The sequence below is a fragment of the Carcharodon carcharias genome, chromosome 18 (genome assembly GCF_017639515.1).
Source record: "Carcharodon carcharias isolate sCarCar2 chromosome 18, sCarCar2.pri, whole genome shotgun sequence".
Lineage (NCBI taxonomy): Eukaryota > Metazoa > Chordata > Chondrichthyes > Lamniformes > Lamnidae > Carcharodon > Carcharodon carcharias.
This window is the reverse complement of record NC_054484.1, coordinates 26,507,662-26,532,068: the sequence shown is the minus strand read 5'-3', so window position 1 is coordinate 26,532,068 and position 24,407 is coordinate 26,507,662. Positions and strand designations below refer to the sequence as shown.

Genomic DNA, 24,407 nt, shown 5'->3' with positions numbered 1-24,407 from the left:
CCTTTTTGAGTGGTTTCATTTTAGGCGGACAGACACAGAAAACGCTCTTGTATACTAAACTCCAGAACAATGAATGCAGGCCCATTTATCTCATTCACACAGCAAGTTCATAAGTCATGTCATTACTGGAACACAACAACTGGAGGTCGGGGGTTATCTGCTCCTAGGGTGGGTTAAAAGGAATAATGGAAGGGAACTCCTTTGGCAACCAACTTAATAGACTAGGTCCAAAATAGTCATTTAAGGCTGGAATAAAATATCCATCACAAAACAGCAACCAAAAGGTGGCTAGAAATTGTAAGCACTATTAGTGGAAGAATGCTTAATTCACTCATATGACACTTGTGTCTATGTTAACTGGAGCCCAGCTCTTTTAAAATAAATAGAATGCTGTCTGAACACAGACATTCATCTATCATCAGTAATTTCTAACCAATAATCTTAAAATTTAAAACTGAACTTAAAGTCAGCCCACTTGTTTAAAAAAATAAGGATAAAGGTACATGTCAAAGGAGAAAGCTCACGAACCCAAGCTGGTCTCCAGTCAACCATTACACAAATTTCCAACAGGTATCCCAAGATGGCACTCTGGATTAGGAACCTCGGGGCTTCTCCACTCCCTAACCCACTGGTGCCAACTCCAATTCTGGAATCCCCACCATCAACAACGGTGGCTCACAAAATCTTTTTCTGTTCTTTGTTGGTACACAATATCTCTCACTGACTGCTTCCATTTGGTGGCCTGGCAAGGCTGGGATAAAGAAATCCTGGTCATTACAGATACGTAGCAGCTTCTACTCAGGGGCGTGACTTTCTCCCAAGGGTCTTCATGTGACTGAACAGGCCAATTCTTGACCCGTAGATCTTTGGGTAATAGCGTAGGACATCCCACGAGGTAGTGGGATCCAGAGTGCAGGATTTGCTTCCTTCTTTTTCTCCGTCCCTCCTGCCGCTCTGTCTCATAATTAAGAAGTTGGACTCAAAGCACAATGCAGCTTGATGGGCAAGCTGTCACTAATCTGAACGATTGGTAGCAAGCTCTTCCCAAGTCAGTAATGTCAATGCTACCACACTTCAAGGCGAGCTTCAGAGTGTCTTTGAAGCATTTTCTTTGCCCTGCTCTGGATATCATTCATTGAAAAGCAAGCCTGACCCATTATCATTGCTTACTCATCCTCACCAATGCAGGATAATAAATTTGCAAACGAGCTATTTCATTTTCAAGGGAACAAGGAGGCAATCAACTTAAAGTCTCAAATTGGAAAATCCAATCTTAATAAGAAAATCTTATCTACTGCTCAAGTCATTACTGTTCAGGCTGCTTATACTGGCTGTATTTGGACAAATAAAACGGCATTTTATTTATATACAATTCTCTCCGATATGACCAATTCTTTGGATGCTTCCTTTGATCATGACTTTTCCTGTGACAAGAACCACACAGTATATTAGCTGTATGATTTCCTGTCATTTATTCATTTTAGAATTCAGTTACTTCTGTTTATGGATCAACTGAGCACAGATGCACGCAATATGCTAAGCCGATAACATTAATGTTTTAATCATTGTCTTCAAGAGTATGTAAAAAAAATACATGGTGAGCTGAGGAACAATGTTGTTCTTCTTCATGCTTTGTTTGAAACATTGTACTGAAATTTTATACCACAGTCTCTTGTCAGTGTATTGCAGTGTTTCTGCACAAAATATAATCAGCGTACACTATGCCCTTATCCGAAAACAACAATGAATCATGCATTTGTGAACACTGACAACCAGGTGCAAGCCTGAAAAATAGATCTGAAACAACTTCCCACATTCTATGCAACTGGATTACATACATATTGTTGCTTATTAAAATCAGAATTTAAATTCTCTGTGCTTGTGAACTGTGTTAATGAGAGCATTAAGTTTGCTTAGGGAAGAATTTATATTAGATCACCAAAATTAACTGAAGTTTTTAAAACGAAAATCAAATTGGAGAAGCCAAGATATGATTAGCATTTTATTCCCTGGTCTTTAAACTTAAGCTCCATCTAGAATGTGATCTCATTATTTGAGTTATAGTGATTTGATTTTTCAGGCAAGTAAAGCAATTTATGTTGTGTCTCGATGATACTAAAGCAAATTACATCAGTATAAATGAAACCAAACTCAGGTGAGTAACTCACTTGATGCTCCCTATGTCAAACGATTGTGCCTTTTGTAGCTTTGTTCCATTTGCTTGATTGGCTGATGCAGAGCGACTGAAGGAAGAACTCTTTGGCAATGTAGCTCCTGTGATATTCAAAACAAATTTCTAAGTTCTCAAGCTCTGAAGGAGTTATACCGACTCAAAACTTTAACTCTGTTTCTCTCTCCACAGATGCTGCCAGACCTGAGTTTTTCCAGCATTTTGTTTTTATTTCAGGTTTCAAGCATCTGCAGTATTTTGTGCTTAAGTTTTCAAACTTGTTTTCTCATCCCTCAATACCCCCCCTGCCTTGCTTATCTTTTCCCATCGTACACCCAACATTTTCCATATACAACTTCTCATCATCTCACTATTCCTTCTTTTGTCTCCTCTCCCTACTACTGATAGATGTACATTAACCCACTGCAGAGCCTGTCCTCTGGAACTTACTTCCAAGTGCTATGCACCTTGCCATCGTCCCCTTTGCTTTCAGGGACTTCAAAAGCTTTTATTTTTAAAAACTGCACTTTTGGTTCTCCACCCTTGGCAGCACTATTTCTCCATCAAGCTCTTGGGCATCCATTGCTGTATCCTCCTTAATGCACAGCGCTTTGAGTCATCTTCCTGCATGCCTGAAACATTATTCAAATATAGCAGATTGCTGTAATCCTTTTGTTATTTCTGGGGAGAATATGAATGATGGAACAGTTTTGCACACATTCCTCTTATCCACTGATCAACACTATTCACATCTGATGTTCCAACTCCTAGCACATCAGGTTTATTACTAGACATTTTAAATTGGTGAAGGTTGAGCATTAACAAGTATTGTCAGATGAGTTATTCCTGAGGTTGTGTCCAGGGGAAAGGGCCGAGTGAAGTATTTCAGGTATGTCAGATTCTGATATATATTAACTTGGATGCAGAAGCTGAATGTAAACCAGTCAAAATCGAGAAGAGAAAACGAGGAGGGGTAATTTATTTTGAGGGGGCAACCCAGGAACTTGAAACAAATTGCCCAATCTACTTAAATAGGCAGGTTTTTAAGTATTATAACTAAGAAAGGAAACAGGTATACTGCAAGGAAACAAGCTCCAGAAGACAGGGTGCACAGTGAGTTACTCTGCGCCAACCAGTGGTAGAGTGGAAGGACAATGGGCAGGTGGGGGGGATCAAGAGGAAAGAATAGCAAAGAGATGAAAGTTGGATTCAATGATTGCCATTAAAATATCTGAAGATGAAGTTGAAAGTTGTGGATGATTTAGATTAAGTATGTCCAATCTTTGAAAATGGGGAATCAATAAAGCAAATAGAATGACAAATATATAATCAAAACAGTACAGAGTAAATTGATGTAATTCATGCTCAAACTGTACGATTTTGTCAGGCAAGTGCAATAAGAGTCGTGTTTTGTGCTACTCATTGAGACACAGGAATGACATTCAAGTCCTACAGGTAGTTCACACAAAGGGCATCAAACTGGTCCCCAAGAGATTATTGTGCAAATGGGAGAAACTTAAGTGTCCATTTCAAGATTTACAAAACAGTAAGCCGCATATAACGGGTGGATCAGGAACACCACTAAACCCATCAAGGGGACACAGGCTCAAATAAATAAATGTCAAATTTATGACTGACGCCAGAAACTATCATACAAAAGACAGATCACCACATGGGGATGAATGTATATTGGGTCATTAAGACAAAAGCCCTGGCATCTAATTGTTTCTGAAGTGATCCATGATGCAAAAGGGTGGAAGGAAAAGTGTAGGGTCTTTTTAGATGAATAAGCTAAGATGGCCAAGTAACCTACTTTTGTTTGATCATGCAACCAGCACTAGGGTTAAGCCTTTTATTAATAACTAAAACAAATATATAACATACATCATTGATAATTACCATATGGTTTACAGAATCATAGATGGCCTCATGTGGTCTTCTAGCCAATCATGTCCATGCAGGCTGTTTGAAAGAGCTATCCATTTATAATGATCCTTAGTTCTTTCCCAATAGCCCTGCAAAGTTCTCCTTTGGAAGTATATAACTAATTCCCTTTTGAAAGTTACTATTCAATCTGCTTCCATCACTTTACAGGAGTGCATTTCAGATTATAACAATCTCCCCTGAATATTTCACCAATTGACGTAAATCTGTGTCCTCTGGTTACTGACCTTTTTTGCCAGTAGAAAGAGTTTCCCATTATTTATCCCATCAAAACCCTTCAATTTTGAATATCTCTATGAACATTCTCTGCTCCAAAGCATAGAGAGCTCATTTAGTCTCTCACATAACTGAAGTCCCTTACCCTGCTACTATTCTGTTAAATCCCCTCTGCACCCTCTCCAGGGCAGTGACATCCTTCCTAAAGTATGGTGTCCAGAATTGGACAATATGCTAGCTGAGGCCTAATCACCGATTTATAAACGTTAATCTTAACTTCAAGATAAAAGCAAAATACTGAGGATGCTGGAACCCTGAAACAAAAACAAAAATTGCTGGAAAAACTCAGCAGGTTTGACAGCTTCTGTGGAAAGACAGAGTTAAAGTTTCAAGGCTGTATGACTCTTCCGTGGACTCGAAACGTTAACTCTTTCTTTCTCTCCACAGATGCTGTCAGGCCTGCTGAGTTTTTCCAGAAATTTTTGTTTTTGTTTAATCTTAACTTCCTTGTTTTTATATTCTATGCCTCTACTTATAAAAGCCAAGGGTACTGCTTTAAGCAAAACAGCCTTATCAACTTCAATAAAAATACCTGGAAAAACTCAGCAGGTCTGACAGCATCTGCGGAGAGGAACACAGTTAACATTGCGTCCGTATGACTCTTCACCAGAACTAAGGAAAAATAGAAAAGAGGTGAAATATAAGATGGTTGAAGGTGGGGTGGGACAAGTAGAGCTAGATAGAGAGCCAGTGATAGATGGAGATAGCCAAAAGATGTCATAGACAAAAGGACAAAGAGGTGTTGAATGTGGTGATATTATCTAAGGAATGTACTAATAGGTGACGTTAAGGGTAGAAAGCAGGACGAGCAAGGTACAGATAGCCCTAGTGGGGGTGGGGTGGGGGGAAAGGGATCGAAATAGGCTAAAAAGTAGAGATTAAACAATGGATGGAAATACATTTAAAATAATGGAAATAGGTGGGAAAAGAAGAATCTATATAAATTATTGGAAAAAAGGGGGATTGGAAAGGGGGTGGTGATGGAGGAGAGAGTTCATGATCTAAAATTGTTGAACTCAATATTCTGTCCGGAAGGCTGTAAAGTGCCTAGTCGGAAGATGAGTTGCTGTTCCTCCAGTTTGCATTGAGCTTCACTGGACATTATCGCAGGCCAAGGACAGACATGTGGGCATGACAGCAGGGTGGTGTGTTGAAATGGCAAGTGACAGGGAGGTCTGGGTAATTTATATACCCCACCCCCACTAGGGCTATCTGTCCTGCTTTCTACACTTAATGTCACCTATTAGCACATTCCTTAGATAATATCACCACCTTCAACACCTCTTTGTCCTTTTGTCTATCTCCACCTATTACTGGCCCTCTATCCAACTCTACTTGTACCATCCCCCCTTAAACCAGCTTATATTTCACCTCATTTCTATTTTTCCTTAGTTCTGTTGAAGAGTCATATGGACTCTAAACGTTAACTGTGTTCCTCTCTGCAGATGATGTCAGATCTGAATTTTTCCAGGTACTTTTAATTTTGTTTTGGATTTCCAGCATCCGCAGTTTTTTGCTTTTATCTTAGCCTTATCAACTTGTCCTGCTACCTTCGGAGATTTGTGTACACGAACGCATCCACTTTAAAACTGTATAATTTAAATTAGTTCTCGTAATTTTCCATTCAAAATTAAGAGAAAGATCTTTACACCAAGGGCATCTCTTGACATGCTGATCATTGAACCATTGCTCAAGAAGGTGCAGATACAAGCCACAAAATTATGTCAACATCAAATAATTTTACTTATTGTGAAAGATAAACTTCTCTACTTGGCAAAAGGAGATTGTGAGGTTATCTAACTGATGTTTTCAAGATTCAGGGAACTGCTCAAGTTGATGCAAGCAACTTGCTCAATCCTGAGGTGAGGTCCAAAAACAGAATGTTATTGTTAAAAAATTAAAAGGGGAAGTCAGGCAGGACCTTTTTCTACTCAGAAGAGCAATAGAACTGTACAATTAAATTATCAGGGAAGCCCAATGAAATGGGCAAAATAAACAGGCTCAAGTGACAATTGGATGCATTTCAGGAGAGAAAAATTATTGAGGGACAGAATGGGAAGGTAGCTGGAGTTGATCCATGAGAAAGGATCAGCCTTGTTTCACCCAATTGATTTTTTTCCTGTTTTGAAAGTCCTTGCTGTTTAATGTCTGCACTTCAACGATCTGTACTTTGTTCACAGAATTACACTCACCTGTATGAGCAAAAGCAGGAAGAGGCTGTACCATAGGAGGTGCCCCATTGGCTAGTGAAGGAACTCCTGCCGTTGGAACAGAAGACACTAATGGTGGTGACATTCCCACCACTGGCATTGGTGCCATCGACAAAGGTGCTACTGCTCCCATGGAGGACATCGCTGAAACATTACCAATACCTTAATGGGGAGATAAAAAAATCAAATACTGCTGCTAATATAGGATAAAATAGCTTAAAAAAAATTTTAAAAATCAGTTTTCAAAATTGAAGCCAGGTATTTGCACAAAGTCAATATCGAAAGTTAAGTGATCAATCTAAACGAAAATTGACAAGTTGTGAAACAATGTGACACTAACCAAATCCTGTTGTTGAAATGGCTACCGGTATTTGTTTCATGATGGGAGGCAATGTGGATGGAAGCTGATGGCCCTGCAGTTTTAGCTTAATCAGTTTCATAGCTATGGAAAACTCCATTTGATCCATCTTTCCATCATTATTCAAGTCAGCGAGAGCCCTGCAAAAAGAAAGAAAAAGTTTAAAACTAGGCATGTTTTACTTGGTTCTAAGCGCAGGCAATCCAAATGTGGAATGCTCAGCAGGTCTGGCAGCATCTGCTGAGAGATAAACAGAATTAACTGATGAAAGGTCACAGGCCTGAAATGTCAACTCTGTTTCACTCTTCTTAAATACTGCCAGACCTCCCGTATATTCCCAGCCTTTTCTGTTTTTATTGCGAGGATTCACAGTATTTTGCTTTTGCTCTGGCAATCTTACTGTAAACCTTACTTTCAATTTATATAGTACTTGAGAAATATTTCTTATGGTTCTATCACAATCCAAATAATTCCATAAGCTCTCCAAAGATCCTGAATATAGTGTTTGTGCAGGTGTTTCATACAAGTGCTAAAAAAATGGACACAGAACACCTTGTTACTCCTGCTCATCAATTAGTGTACTACAGACCGGAGTTATATAAAAAATCCATAATCTACCACACCTTTACTTTTTGCAACTACGCGCTGGACCAGTAATACATCATGGGCATTAAAATAAGAAAGACCAGAACAAAAAACTTCATAGTCAAGAATTAGAATAATTTTACATTGATGAAGTGTCAATAAGTAATTTAGAACCAAGTAAAAGATGTTGTGTGACCAAACCCCTTTATATCTTCTGCTTATAATTTAGTTCTCTACTTTATAGTTTGCGTTTGTAAGCTTTCCTAACCTTTGTGGTACCACCTGTGCATTCATAAGAAAAAAAACTATCACCCTCCATAGCTTTCCCCCTTAATTTTTCTTCAGTCTCCAGTTACAAATAGAAATAATAGTCGTCCTCCTGAGGAAGTAACTCTAGCACATTGCCTATTAATGAATTTCATGCCATACTTCTCAGGTGATTCTCCCGTGTTAGGTTTCTTGCGGCACTATTCTGCCCATATCATCAGCAAGTAGGTAACATTAGGTAGCCAAATCAATAACAACAACACAGCATAAATGGTAAATCACATTACATTCAAGAACAACATATAATATGTATAACAGGATGCAGAGTCTTGTTCCCCTAACTGTCCATGAATGGTAAAATTTAATACCTACGCAACACCTGTATGTCAATCTTCTACAACCATGTGGCTCAAATGAAACTTATTTCTAAGGGCTATATGACAGTCATTCTTACTACCTAAACTCCAAATATACAACTGAATATTTTCAAATATCACAGATATCTCAACACCGCTGATTCAGTACTTAACTATAAACAATCGGGAAAATACTTACATTAAGTAGTCGTTTTCTTTTCAGGAGATTGTTTAGCAAATAAAAATATACACAACCACATACTTGGAACTTACCATATTTGTGCAAGTACAGATGGAGGTAATCCAGACTGAAGGAAGAAATTTCGGGCCTGATCACCTGAATTTAAAAAGTAAAATGATACTTACAATGACACCAAATTTAGGCAAAATATTCTATACACACACACATACTGCAACATATCCAATTAAAAATATAAAGTCCTCACAGTAGGGTAGAAACTGCTCATAATGTTAATTCTAAGACCTTAATTGTACATCATACATAACTTCACGTTGCAATTAGTGTTCTCAACAAGTGAAAATGCCAACACAAGTTGCTTAGAGTGCATTAGTCGTTCAAAAACAACCATGTAAAAAGCACATCAATATGTTAACAGGATAAGATGAAGCAAAGTGGGTGGAGGCTCATGTGGAGCATGAACAGCAGCAGAGATATCATGTAACACACAGACATCCAAACAGAACAAAAGATTTTAAAAACAAGCATTTCTAAAGACACTGCATGTTGTGCTACAAAATGCTGCCATTTTAATATAAGGATGAATTGATCTGCTCAAATATGGCCAGGAATCAATTAGTTTGTGTCTCTTTCTTTATTTGCATGTCTGCTCACCCACACTGAAGTCTCTCAATTTCCCTTCTACTTTCTACTCGTGTTTCTCAAAGCATAGTCCTATGGTATTGATTTTCCTCTCTACTCCTTTCCTTCTCTATGCATGACTCCAATTCCCTGTCTCCTCTCATGTGCCTCTTAATCAATTTTGCAGTTGCTTTCAGTATCTTGGTTTTTATTTATCTCCCATTCTTATATATGTTTCTCTCACCTTTTTATCTGGAGGCAGACATGAGGCCTTGTCTATGATAGTTAGCAAGATATCATCTTTTCAGGGCACAAAGCTCTGAATTTTCTCTCAGGCATTTGCAAAATACTGAAAATTCCCTTCAAAATAGTTTGACCATAAACATATTGGTCAAATTATAGCCCAGAAGGTGCCTTTCACCACCATCCAAAGAACCTTTTCCCAACCCAATTATTAATTTTTAAAATTGGGATTTTTAAGGCAGAGGTAGATAGATTCCTGTTAGGCAAAGGAATCAAAGGTTATCGGGGGTAGATGGCAATGTGGAATTCAAAACACAGATCAGCCATGATCTTATTGAATGGCGGAGCAGGCTCGAGGGGCCGAATGGCCTACTTCTGCTCCTATTTCATATGTTGCAAGGTAAACATTCAATAATCTGAAAGAAAGCCAATGGCATCTGATTCCAGTCTCAGTTGTCAGGCCTCCTTTGCTGAACTACAAGGTGGCTCAAAAGGGAAAAGCAGTTTAAGCACAACTGCACCTTGCTCTCTCACCTATCCACCCTCTACACCACAAACAGGTGGGAAAGGAAGTTGGGAATATTGCTCAGTGAGAGAGGGGCTGGCAGGCAAGCAAGACCTGGTGCTCATGAAGAACAATCTGAATTTGAGTTATTAGAGCATGAAAAAGTGGTCAGAGGACTGGGTCACTATACAGGAAAAGACCAAAGTGGCCAACCTTGGATTCATTCCTGCACTCACTTGTCCAAAAACATTAATAACCACAAGATTACAATAGAAGGTTAGCCCAAATTTTCCTAGCAAAGTAAAGCTAGAGTTAAATATGCACAATGTTTAAATTGTCCAGCAACTTGTGGCAAGGAAAGATATCCCATGAGCTGTAAATTGCCATGAGCTGGGCAACTTACACCATTCCATCGTTATTCTCATAAAAAATGACAGCTTGCCTTTAACCATCCCATGCATTTCACAAAATTGCTGTACTTCTGCATTAATTCCCAATTACACTTGCAGCAGAAAGTTAGGGCTAGTGTTCAACTATTAAAGTATACTTTTTAATTACAAGATTGATGTACTTGCAATGCTACTCAACCTCCCTGACCCAGAGAAGGGGCAATTTAATCTTTGGAGTCTCAATTGGAGATTTAAAAAACAAAAAACAAACTCCCTTACTTTTCATTTCTTCTGCTCTCAATTCAATTATTCTTTCTCTCCCTCTTTTCCTGTAGCTGATTTGACTCTAGTTCAACCCATTCCCTTTTCATGTTATTTTTCTGTTTCTTTTACAGTTGTTAAATCTCACTGGTTAAGGAGAAGGTCCCATATGCCCAGTTGCTCTTGTTGTGCAGTTATCCGCTCTCACTTCCAGCCATTTGCTGGGCAAAAAAACTGATCTTGGAGAAGGCTGCAAGATGTCCTGCTCCAACAAAATCTAGGCAATCGCTAGGTTGCCATAAGACAGATTGGATATGGGGTAGTAGAGCTGTACAGCAAAATGAAACTCCAACATGCTGGTACTGCAGTACTCAACATAATTACCCATATTGTCAGATATCAGTTCTAGTAACACAGACATGAGTAGCCATCAAGTAAAAGTCAGACGGCTCGCCACTAAAGGGAACCAGAGTCACAGAGGCTTGCTCTTCAGAGAAAATCAGTTATAGAGCAGCAGAGACCTCAGAGTAACACATTTATTGTGCTGCCAGGAATGGTTGTGTTGACGACAAAGGAAACATGACTAATTAATACTGTTGAAATTAACTTACGCTGATACTGATAATGGGTGCAAATTCAAATTCAAGAAACTTAACCAATGCCAAGGTAAATCTATTGGCCAAGTGCCCATTCAGCAAAACTTTATTTTAAAAAGTAGTTGATCTCCTGTGGTCTTGCATTTGGGGAGAAGCTGAATGGAGCAAAACTGGAGGCAGGTTATTTTAATCTAGGGTTTTTTATTTAAATACATATCTTTTTAAAATGCCAAGTGGGCAAATTTTAGGGGGCCTGCAGGCCGCGAAACTTTTTTTTAAGTTGAGAAAGGATGAATAGATAACATGCTAGAGAACACCGTTGTAAAGAGGATGTGGGGCTGGAGAGCCAAACCATGCTGACCCAAGCAGGAAAACAGCACCCACCCACCCCAACAAACCCCCGCCACCCCAAACTTGCGCCACCTGGGTTCCAATTAAGCAGATGTGAACAAAGGGAAATTTGGAGCTGGGAAAGAGAGTGTGGAGCTATAATCAGCATGAAAGGTTGAGCAGCATGTTTTTTCAAATTTTACAAAAACCTGACAGTGGGGAGAAAGGCTAAGAGCTGGAACTTTAGATCTTGCAGTGGAGAGCAAAGCTTAAGACACAATTGCCATTTATTAAGTGAGTGGGATAAGGCTAATGGGGGAGCAGGATTCCATTTTGTTTCCATTAGCAGTGGAAATCATTATGAGGTATATTTCCTACAAAAGACTCCCAGTGTGGCACATCTTTAAGAAAAAAACTGATAACCTGTACTGAAATTTCCAGGAAAGAACACTTTAGGAAAACCATAAAATGAGATGGAAGTGAGCAATTGACAGAAGTGGTTAAAAACAAACAATATGACAGGGAAATGTCTATATTTAAAAAATCACATTTTGAAATATTTACATAGGAAATTCCACTGTAAATGTTGACAAGTGTTACTTAACATTATGACAAGAAGTTTTTGGACAAGAAAAGCGTGCCATTCAAAAGGTGTGTACTGGATAAAACTGCGGTCTGACTGCTAATATGCCAACAAACTTCATCACTAGATCAATTACCATAACAATGAAGGAAAATTAAGCATGAAAATTAAACTCGGTATGTTGCTTTTTATAATTAAAGATTGCAACTAAAAATAATTTCTCTACAATAAGGTCACAATAAGCATTTTTTCTCTATTTGATCTAGGTATCCCAAAGAAAGCTCAAGAACAATCGCAGAGCACTTATGCATCAAAAAAGCCTCAGTTTTTGAAAAACCTTGCAACACTTGAGCTTAAAGTGCAGTGCTTATAACCTTGAGAGTTTGCTTTTATTTGTTAAGTCTGCATCAACTCCCATGTGACATTTTAGTGGTCACCAGCACAGGCAGAGTTTCAAGCAAGCTGGAAAGAAAGCCAGAGTTTGATGAAAGGAAGCCATTGACAAACTTCTGCAAAATTACAATGGCTGTTATTTAAGTGAAAAGTCAGCCTTTGAGTTGGTTTGTTTTGTCAATTTTGAAAAGGAGCCAAAATCTAGTGTGGGGAGGTAATTAATTTGAACTAAAGTAAAATACTGTGGATACCGGAAATCTTATTATTAATTAGGCTTGGTGAAAGAAATCTAAAAATATTGCCAAGGTAACAACTTAATTTTCCATGGATGGTGTTGAATGACAGCACTTCTGAATGATTCTCAGCATATCCATTTTCCAAAGCAGCCTAAAAATTGTTTCTTGAAGAAACCTGGAGAAATGGTATGGCTGAACATTAGTAAAGCATGTGGCCAATTTCCTCTCAATGAATTAAAACTCTCGTGGAAAAAAAGACGAGAAAAGGATTTGATGCCACTATTCATTGGATCAACTACTAGCCCTAAGTGCAATGTTTTCCTTTGCCACCATTCCTAAAAGGATTCTAACAAAAATGATTAACAAGTTGAGACTACCCACTCAACTACCTATTCCTACACCGCCACTCCCATCGACTCCTATCCCTACACCGCCACTCCCATCGACTCCTATCCCTACACCGCCACTCCCATCGACTCCTATCCCTACACCGCCACTCCCATCGACTCCTATCCCTACACCGCCACTCCCATCGACTCCTATCCCTACACCGCCACTCCCATCGACTCCTATCCCTACACCGCCACTCCCATCGACTCCTATCCCTACACCGCCACTCCCATCGACTCCTATCCCTACACCGCCACTCCCATCGACTCCTATCCCTACACCGCCACTCCCATCGACTCCTATCCCTACACCGCCACTCCCATCGACTCCTATCCCTACACCGCCACTCCCATCGACTCCTATCCCTACACCGCCACTCCCATCGACTCCTATCCCTACACCGCCACTCCCATCGACTCCTATCCCTACACCGCCACTCCCATCGACTCCTATCCCTACACCGCCACTCCCATCGACTCCTATCCCTACACCGCCACTCCCATCGACTCCTATCCCTACACCGCCACTCCCATCGACTCCTATCCCTACACCGCCACTCCCATCGACTCCTATCCCTACACCGCCACTCCCATCGACTCCTATCCCTACACCGCCACTCCCATCGACTCCTATCCCTACACCGCCACTCCCATCGACTCCTATCCCTACACCGCCACTCCCATCGACTCCTATCCCTACACCGCCACTCCCATCGACTCCTATCCCTACACCGCCACTCCCATCGACTCCTATTCCTACACCGCCACTCCCATCGACTCCTATTCCTACACCGCCACTCCCATCGACTCCTATTCCTACACCGCCACTCCCATCGACTCCTATTCCTACACCGCCACTCCCATCGACTCCTATTCCTACACCGCCACTCCCATCGACTCCTATTCCTACACCGCCACTCCCATCGACTCCTATTCCTACACCGCCACTCCCATCGACTCCTATTCCTACACCGCCACTCCCATCGACTCCTATTCCTACACCGCCACTCCCATCGACTCCTATTCCTACACCGCCACTCCCATCGACTCCTATTCCTACACCGCCACTCCCATCGACTCCTATTCCTACACCGCCACTCCCATCGACTCCTATTCCTACACCGCCACTCCCATCGACTCCTATTCCTACACCGCCACTCCCATCGACTCCTATTCCTACACCGCCACTCCCATCGACTCCTATTCCTACACCGCCACTCCCATCGACTCCTATTCCTACACCGCCACTCCCATCGACTCCTATTCCTACACCGCCACTCCCATCGACTCCTATTCCTACACCGCCACTCCCATCGACTCCTATTCCTACACCACCACTCCCATCGACTCCTATTCCTACACCGCCACTCCCATCGACTCCTATTCCTACACCGCCACTCCCATCGACTCCTATTCCTACACCGCCACTCCCATCGACTCCTATTCCTACACCGCCACTCCCATCGACTCCTATTCCTACACCGCCACTCCCATCAACTCCTATTCCTACACCGCCACTCCCATCAACTCCTATTCCTACACCGCCACTCCCATCAACTCCTATTCCTACACCGCCACTCCCATCAATTCCTATTCCTACACCGCCACTCCCATCAACTCCTATTCCTACACCACCACTCCCATCAACTTCACCCGCAACAGTACTGTATAGCTCCTCTCAATTTTCCGTTCAAACACATATCGTTCACTTGCCCTTAATTCTTGCCTGATCAGTCACCTACAGATCACTGCCAATTTCCACCCACTTTTCCCATTGCTACATACTGGAATTCCTTCAATTGATTTCTGACTCACACATCTACCCTGCTCAAAATCACCAAATATATGCTACAATTGTGACCATAATGCTTCTTCTCTCCTCAGTTTCTCTGGATTTCAACACAGTTGACTGTTCCATTACCTCTTCCTATGTTTCTCCATGGCTCTGCTTTGTCATGCTTCAATTTCAACATGTTACAGTATAGAGAGAAAATTTCCTGCTTGGGCTTCTTGGCCCATCCCAAGGTAAGTTTCAGCATGCCATGAGATTCCATACTTAACCACTTTCCATTCCTCATGTTTTCTCGGCATGCAACGGAAGCATGGGATACCTTCCGGGTTTCTATGGGATATCTTTACTGGCGTAACCCACCTTTACCTCTGCCAATACTAGCAATTCCATGCCTTCAGCTATGCTGTCTGACTACCTGTACGCTATCAATTGACTGATGCAACCAAACTACTTCCAGTTCAAAATCAGCAAGACCATATTTTTTTTGGACAGTGCCAGCTTTCCATTTCAGTAATCGCTATCATCCTTTCCCAGCTTTCCTGTAATGTTGAGCCCAAAAGTACTTCACTTTAGATTGCAACTTCAAAGTTGAGCTTCACATTATGCACATGTTCTTGAGCAACGATTGTATCTTCCCTTAAGCTCATCACCACCAATACTGAAAAAAAACACGTTTGTGACTTTAGGAAAACTCCTTAAATGCTCTCTTTGCTGGCCTCCCAAATATGAAGGTGCAAAAACTCTAACACCCATATCCCTTTCTTGAATCAAGCCACACTCATTAATCATATGATTTTACTGAACTCACTGCAGACAGAATCCTCAGCACACTAATTTCAAAATTCTCACGCCCATTTTGAAACCCTTCTATGACACCTCCTCTCACAAACTCTGCAACCATTTCCAACCCTGCATTCCAAATGGCACACTCCACTATTCTCACAGTAGTCTTCCCCCAATCCCTTGCCATCATTATGGCAGAACAGTTAACCATCATACACCAATGCTCAAAATTCCTTTCTTAAAACTTACCACCTCATTTCATCTCACACCACTTCAGATAGCCTACTTGCAGCTCAGCTCCTCAAACATGAGCTTTAATCACTGCCCTAAACTCCTACCTGGTGCCCAGTTTCCCATTCGCAATAGGATATTTTCCCATGTTAAAAGAGGTATGAAAGAAAGTACTAGTAGTAATGGAGCCTGCATTTGGGATTGTTTTGTTCTTACCAGTAATCAGTCCACCAACTGGCTTGATACTAAGGAACTGCTGGTCATGCTTGGCTCTTTCTTCCACTGTAATGGCACAGATATCCAGGCCCCCTATTTAAAAAAAAACCATCAGTTCATCAATGGATAATTTTCCACTGGGTTCTAGTACAAAAGAACTAAAGCTTAAGTTAAATGGGTCCCCCATGAGAAAAACAAACTTTAAAACTGTACAAAAATACAACCACACAAATGGGGGAGTTCCCACATTACATTATTGCAATAATGAATATGCCTTAAAACCTATTGTTTCTTAATCTTTCCCCTTTACTTTTTCTAGATTAACTTGATGAATATGGAGATCTACCAGAAGAATTTTCCATGAGGTTTTTATCAGACAGTGATAACTGGAAGTAATTGTGTACAGCTGTAATTTAACTGAGTGTTCAAGAGATACAAACGGAAGAGTAAAAAGTTTAGCTTCCATGTGGATTCTCATAACAGAGAAATCATTGAGCTTGCACAATTGCATTTTTTTCAATTCATTATGTCTAAATTCCATGCCAATTACTGAGACAGCAGACTGCCCGTTACACTTTTTAAATCAGGGAATTTTGATTTAGTAGTTTAGCAATAAAAATAATAATAATATAATCAAAGAGTTGGGGCTCTGCACTGAGATATTTGACATCTCATTTTTCAGATGCAAAGATTCTCCACATATAGTTGTAGGTAGAAACCAATGGTTATATGGTTATGCTGGGCGTCTATAGATGCATGGAAAAGGAACAAACAGCAATGGTCTATTCAAACAATCATCTCATGCCTTCTTGAATGCCTCCATTGAACCTGCCTCCATCACATTTTCAGGCAGTGCATTTCAGACCCGAACCACTTCTTGTGTGAAAAGGTTTGTTCTCACGTCACATTTGCTTCTTTTGCAAATCACTTTAAATCTGTGCGCTCTCCTTCTTGATCCTTTTGCGAGCGAGAACAGCTTCTCCCTATCTATTCTGTTCAGCCTTCTCATGATTTTGAGCTTCTCTATCAAACCTCCTCTTAGCCTTTTTCTCTCCAAGGAGAACAGTCCCAACCTGTCCAATCTATCTGCGTAATTGAAGTTTCTCATCCCTGGACCCATTCTTCTGCACTCTCTCCAATGTGTTTGCATCCTTCCTATAGTGTGGTACCCAGAACTGTACACAATACTCCAGCTGAGGTCTAACGAGTGTCTTATATAAATTCAGCATAACCTCCTTGCTCTTGTACTTTATGCCCCTATTAATAAAGCCTAGGATACTATATGCTTTATTAACTGCTCTCTCCACCTGTCCTGCCACCTTCAATGAACTATGCACATATACAACCAGGTCTTTCTGCTCCTGCACCCCCATCAAAATTTTACTCTTCATTTTATATTGTCTGTCTATGTTCTTCCTACCAAAATGCATCACCTCACCCTTCTCCACATTGGACTTCATCTGCCACCTATCTGCCCAATCCACCAACTTGCCTTTGAAGTTCTACACTGTCCTGCTCACAGTTTTTACAACACTCCCAAGTTTTGTATCATCCGCATACTTTGAAATTGTCCCCTGCACACCAAGATCTAGATCATTAATATACATCAGGAAAAGCAAGGGTCTCAATACCCTGGGGGACTCTACTACAAACATTCCTCCAGCCCGAAAAATATCCATTGGCCATTACTCTCTGCTTCCTATGTTTCAGCCAATTCTGTATCTACGATGCTACTGTCCCTTTTATTCCATGAGCAGTAACTTTTGCTCTGCAGTTACATCAGTACCCCACTACCCAAATGAAACTACTTACATTGATTGGCTCCTGGTCATGCAAAATCTTGACTTTAAAATTCTTCATCTTTGCTTTCAAGTGCCTTCATGGGCTTTCCTCTCCATATCCCTAGAACCACTCCCACCCCAAAATTTTGAGTTATCTGCGCTGCTCTAATTCTGGCCTCAAGCAAGCCAGATTTTAATTGCCCCACCATTGGTGGCTGTGCCTTCAGTTAGGTAGGCCCCAGGCTCTGGAATTCCTTCCCTGTACCTTTCCAGCTCTCTACCTCACTTACTGCCTTTAAGACGCTCCTTGAAATCTACTCTTTAATCAAGCTTTGGATCATTTGACCCAATATCTCATGAGAATTGGTGTCTTACTTTGCTTTACAATGTTCCTGTGAAATACCTTGGGAGGCTTTATTAAGTTAAAGGCACCATGGAAATAAGCTAGTGTTGCTGTGATGTGATGAAATGTTATACTGTTGTTAGGGCTCGAGTTAGTCAGCTTCAACAAGACAGTATACTGCTGCACCACCTTTGCTGTGAAATAATAAGTTGGCAATCTCTATGCTAATAAGACACCAGCTCAAATGGTTGCACTTTGGGAGGCATTAAACAGAGCCTAGCTGTTTTCTATTATAAAGAATATAATAATAAAAATGATTTTACACCAACCCAGACTCTTGAAACCCACGGCAGCTAGTTCAAAGCAGCATTAGTGTACACTGTATTTCTGGGAATGGGCTGCACGCTGATTGTGACAATACAAGGGATTAAACACACAAGCTGTACCATTCTCAAAAAAAGTACTGAACTCAACTTCAAGATTCCCTTCTTAGTCAAATAGCCTGCAGGAACAATTTCATCTTCAGGGAGGGAAAATCTGAGCAAACTGTCCACATGTTACAAGATTAAGATAAACAAGCCCTAAATGTAGGCCAGCAGCTAGCCTCCGATAGCTGGGTACAATGAGGACCATCACATCAACCATTCCTGAAACAGAGAAATTGGGCAAGATAACATTTAAGCCTCAAAGCAATAAAAAAAATATTTGATATTCTGCGAAGTACATACCTCCAAAAGCAGTCGGAAACTGAGCCATGCTTCCTTTAATTTTAGCTAGTCAGCAGATGCCTGGAATAGATTAGTAATTATTAGCTGATTGAGCAGATACTGAAACTTACAGTAGGCTATACAACAGATGGAATGTAAACTATAATTCCACCTCTCTGATGAAACGTTGGGTACATAATTCGACAATGAGTCATTATATGCATATACTATTGCATTGCACTGTAAATTCCAAGTGAAACATGAAATACAGGATAAAAACATAAAATGCTGGAAATACTGAGGTCAGGCAGCATTCATGAAGGGAACAAGTTAACATTTCAGATCAATAACTTTTCATCAGAATTTCTGAGCCAACACAAGAAGGGACAGAGAAAGTAATGAGGGGGAACAGAAGCTAAGAAGGCTCAGGCCAGGTTAGTAATTGGATGTGAGACCGCCTGGGATATCAGAGACAAATGGAAATCCGTCTGGAGAGAAGAACAGAACTTCAGTGGAGGCATTTCTGGTGAATTAATACAGTGGATTCTGGAAATCTGATTCAAAACAAATACTCAGCAGGTCTGATAACTCTGTTACTCTATTCACAGATACTAATGTTTTAGGTCGATGGCCTTTCATCAGAAATAAGATGACACAAACATTTTATTTCAGATTTCCAGTATCTGCAGTATTTTGTTTTTGTGTTAGTGAGAGGGAGGTAGGCATCCTAATTTAGATCTTTAGATTCTGTGATAGAAAGATAAGGATGGCTAAAAGACTGTTCAAAAACTGGTTTGGCAAGCACAGAGAAAGAGATTAGGGTTGCAAGGGTTTCTGTATATACATCCAGAGTAAACAAAGTGTCTAGAAGTAGTTAGTTTTAGAGAAGTACAAAGCAGGACATGTTATCTGGCATCTAACTCTCCACCACCTTCTCAAGGACATTTAGGGATGGGCAACAAGCGTGGCCACACCAGCAATGTTCACATCCCATGAAGGAATTAAGGAAAAAGGCAATAACTGAAACGTGCTCTTGGCATCAAAAAAACAAATTCTCTCCCAGAAATGAAAGTTGATTTTCCAGGAAATAAGGGTATTTCATAACAAAAGCAATTACTGATAAGGAAGTAATGGAAAGATTGATAACACTCAGAAGAGGATAAGGCCATAAGACCGGATGGTCTGCACAAAAAACGCACCAAAGGAAATAACACTGAAATGAGTCAATCTGGCAAGGATCTTTGATGAATCAGAATTAGGAGTTTATACCAGAACACTGGAAAAACAGAACATAGCAAAAGGCATCATAAAACACCCGAAGACATATTAAGTCACCTATGCAATTCATCTTGATTTATGGAGGTACGGCAAAAAACAGAGATCATGCTTGACCAAACCTGTTGTTATTCATTCATAAGGTACTGAAGCTTATGGATAAAGTAATCTTAAACATTATTTGCCTGGAGGCTAGCAAGACTATTGGTACAATACTTTTATAGGATGACTGGTCCCTAACACAGAAGCGGAGAGAATAGGTGGGTAGTATATGACTAGTGGGATGCGTCAGTGCTTGAACTTTTACTGTTCACCTTGTCTCCTTGCCCATTAGACAGACAGAATTTGCTGAGAAAGTTTTGGGAGGAGCTTCAAGAGCAGGCTCATGAATAAACAAACAGGTTGGGCTAAGAAATAGCAAATGTAATACCAAATGGAATATAATAACACTAGTGATTAAGCACTGGAAATATAAACTGAAGTGGTTTAGTGTACAGGATACAACACAGGAAAGACATTTGGGGGAGTTCAACAGGTTAATGAAACCACTTGCACAGTTCTTAGGAACAAGAGCAGTAAATAATGCAAAATAGGATCTTTGGATGTAGAGCATAATTCACAGGATGTGACACTGAACCTATAAAGGATCATTATTACTTAGACCATAAGACATAGGAGCAGAAATTAGGCCATTCAGCCCATCAAGTCTGCTCTGCCTTTCAATCATGGCTGATAAGTTTCTCAACCCCATTCTCCCGCCTTCTCCCCATAACCTTTGATCCCCTTACCAATCAAGAACCTATCTATCTCGGTCTTAAATACACTCAATGACCTGGCCTCCAAAGCCTTCTGTGGCAATGAATTCCATGGATTCACCACTCTCTGGCTAAAGAAGTTTCTCCTCATCTCTTTCTAAAAGGTCTGCCCTTTATTCTGAGGCTGTGCCCTCAGGTCCTAGGTCTCTCCGACTAATGGAAACATTTTCCCTACGTCCACTCTATCTAGGCCTTTCAGTATTCTGTAAGTTTCAATCAGATCCTCCCTTGTCCTTCTAAACTCCATCGAGTATAGACCCAGAGTCCTCAAACGTTCCTCATATGTTAAGCCTTTCATTCCTGGGATCATTCTTGTGAACCTCTTCTGGACCCTCTCCAGGGCCAGCGCATCCTTCCTGAAATACGGGGCCCAAAATTGCTCACAATATTCTAAACATGGTCTGACCAGAGCCTCATAAAGCCTCAGCAGCACATCCCTGCTTTTATATTCTAGTCCTCTCGGAATAAATGCCAACATTGCATTTGCCTTCCTAACTACCGACTCAAACTGCAAGTTAACCTTAAGAGAATCCTGGACCAGGACTCCCAAGTCCCTTTGCACTCCAGATTTCTGAATTCTCTCCCCATTTAGAAAATAGTCTATGCCTCTATTCTTCCTACCAAAGCGCATGACCTCACACTTCCCCACGTTGTATTCCATCTGCCACTTCTTTGCCCATTCTCCTAACCTGTCCAAATCCTTCTGCAGCCTCCCTGCCTCCTCAATACTACCTGTCCCTCCACCTATCTTTGTATCATCTGCAAACTTAGCCAGAATGCCCTCAGTTCCTTCATCTAGATCATTAATGTATAAAGTGAAAAATTGTAGACCAAACACTGACCCCTGTGGAACTCCATAGTCACTGGCCACCATCCTAAGAAGGACCGCCTTATCCCCACTTTCTGCCTCCTGCCAGACAGCCAATCTTCTATCCATGCTAATACCTTGCCTCCAACACCATGGGCTCTTATCTTACTGAGCAGCCTCCTGTGCGGCACCTTGTCAAAGGCCTTCTGGAAGTCCAACTAGATAACATCCATTGGCTCTCCTTTGTCTAACCTACTCGTTACCTCCTCAAAGAATTCTAACAGATTTGTCAGGCATGACCTCCCCTTGATGAAACCATGCTGACTTTGCCCGATTTTACCATGCACTTCCAAGTATTCTGAAATCTCATCCTTAATAATGGACTCTAAAATCTTACCAACGACCGAGGTCAGGCTAATCGGCCTGTAATTTCCTGTATTTTGCCTCACTCCCTTCTTAAACATGGGGGGGTTACATGGTTACATTAGCGATTTTCCAGTCCTCTGGGACCCTCCCTGACTCCAGTGATTCCTGAAATATCACCACTAACGCCTCCACTCTCTCTTCAGCTATCTCCTTCAGAACTCTGGGGTGTAATCCATCTGTTCTAGGTGCTTTATCCACCTTCAGACCTTTCAGTTTTCCTAGCACCTTCTCCTTGGTAATGGCCACCATACTCACCTCTGCCCCCCGACTCACTTGAACTTTGGGGATGTTACTCATGTCTTCCACCGTGAAGGCTGACACAAAGTACCTAATCAGTTCTTCCGCCATTTCTTTGCTCCCCACTACTACTTCTCCAGTGTCATTTTCCAGCGGCCCAATGTCCATTTTTGCCTCTCTCTTACCCTTTATATATCTAAAAAGACTATTGCAATCTTCTTTTGTATTACTGGCCTGTTTACCCTCATATTTAATCTTATCCCTCATTTATTTTTTAGTTGTCCTCTGTTGGTCTTTGTAGGCTTCCCAATCCCCTGGTTTCCCACTGCTCTTCACCGCATTGTATGCTTTCTCTTTAGTTTTTATGCTATCCTTGACTTCCCTTGTCAGCTTCATTTGCCAGAGTCTGTACTACTCCATCAATTTATTATAGGAAGGAAATCATATCATTAGGAGGGATGCAAAGGAGTACCAAACTGATAACTGATAGACATCTGAGCTTCAAGCAGAGACAACTACAAACACTTACAGTTTCTGTAAAGAAGCGAAGACCGAAAGAGATCTTATTGAAGTATTAAAAGATCCGTAAGGGTTTGAATTAACCACATTCTTAAGAAACTGCTTACTATGCATGCCAGAACAACAAACAATAGAGGATGAAGGTCAGAAGAGGGAAGGTGAATGGTCTAATCAGATGCAACTATCTCAAACCAATATTTCGTATGACTGCCCACCTGAGACAGATAGCATTATAATTATGAGAAAATAAGGTGAAGGATGTAAGTAGCAAATTGTGTAGCCTGTTTTTCAAACATTAGCAATCAATAGTCTAGACTGGAATGATCTACTCTGGTCAAGTACATTCTTCTGTGTTTCCGATATCAACATTTAGACAAAGTATATTCTACTGAAATGACATGTTTTTAAATATTATGAAATAGTGAGAGATGGTGGCATTGTGATAATGTCAATGAATTAGTAATCCAAAGGCACAAACTAATGCTCTGGGGACAAAGGTTCAAATCCCACCACAGCAGCTGGTGGAATTTAAATCTGATTAATGATTTAATTAAATCTAGAATTGAAAGCCAGTCTCAGTAATGGTAATCATGACAACTATTAACAATTGTTGTAAAAACCATCTGGTTTACTAATGCCCTTTAGGGAAGGAAATTTGCCATCCTTACCCGGTCTGGCCTGCATGTGACTCCAGACTCAACAAAATGGTTGATTATTAACTGGCCTCCAAAATGGCCTAGCAAGCCATTTAGTTCAATTAGGGATGGGCAATGTTGTAATGGTGTTCGTTACCGAATGTGTCTTAAGGAAGTCTTCGTAGTCTTCTATATGTTAACAGCAAGTTTTCATTAACTTCTTGTAACTATATACATATATACAGTAAAGGATGTAGGCAGGGAGCTATCTCCATGTCTAGATCTTAAGCCGCCTCTGCTCAACACTACACTGATTCTTGGTCTGGGTCATGTGCCTTCTTACATCACTGTGGGCGATACTGTACTCAGACCCACATTAACCCTATATATACACACCAGACCCTTACACTACAGGCAACTAATGCTGGTCTTGCCAACACCACCATATCCCATGAATGAATAAAAAAATTAATCTTACATAGTTACAGGTATCTCAATTGTGCATTGCGACATCATTTTATACTTCATAATGGTGAAATGCAACCTCCAAAATCTACCATTCTCTTCCACGCTGACCCATCACGGGGAGTTCTACTTAGAATGTCTACATCTGCAAACACTTAGCCAGGAGTTCAATAAACGGGCTCGAAAAGATGCAAGTGCATCAGTATCATTTGAAATGTTTAGGTATTATGGGTCAATTTAGTTTTAGTTTCAAATGTTGCAGACAAAGAACTTTCCCTATTCAGATGTCTCTTGCTACAAAATGATTTTAAATATGAAAGCCAAATGTAGTCCAATGAAGCTACCAGTGGGTTTTTATAACTATTTTACAATCACTGAAAAAAATTAAGACAAATCAAATAATAAGTGAAATTGTCAGCCACAGAAAGTTCAGTATTTATAGCCACATATATATAAAAAACAT

The 24,407-nt window shown here is 40.6% G+C and overlaps 1 protein-coding gene across 2 annotated transcripts in view; it reads right to left on the bottom strand.

Moving 5' to 3' along the window:
• Window positions 1–24,407, bottom strand: part of itsn1 (intersectin 1 (SH3 domain protein)) — a 188,687-nt gene that overhangs the window by 114,418 nt on the left and 49,862 nt on the right. For both annotated transcript variants that reach the window (XM_041210808.1, XM_041210806.1), the window contains exons 2-7: window positions 18,786–18,845; window positions 15,934–16,026; window positions 8,440–8,503; window positions 6,941–7,098; window positions 6,583–6,762; window positions 2,169–2,274 (exon numbers count right to left, since the gene is read on the bottom strand). In XM_041210808.1, the coding sequence (XP_041066742.1) occupies window positions 2,169–2,274; window positions 6,583–6,762; window positions 6,941–7,098; window positions 8,440–8,503; window positions 15,934–16,026; window positions 18,786–18,813 (629 nt within the window). In that variant the 5' untranslated portion in view covers window positions 18,814–18,845. The remainder of the gene's footprint in view (window positions 1–2,168; window positions 2,275–6,582; window positions 6,763–6,940; window positions 7,099–8,439; window positions 8,504–15,933; window positions 16,027–18,785; window positions 18,846–24,407) is intronic.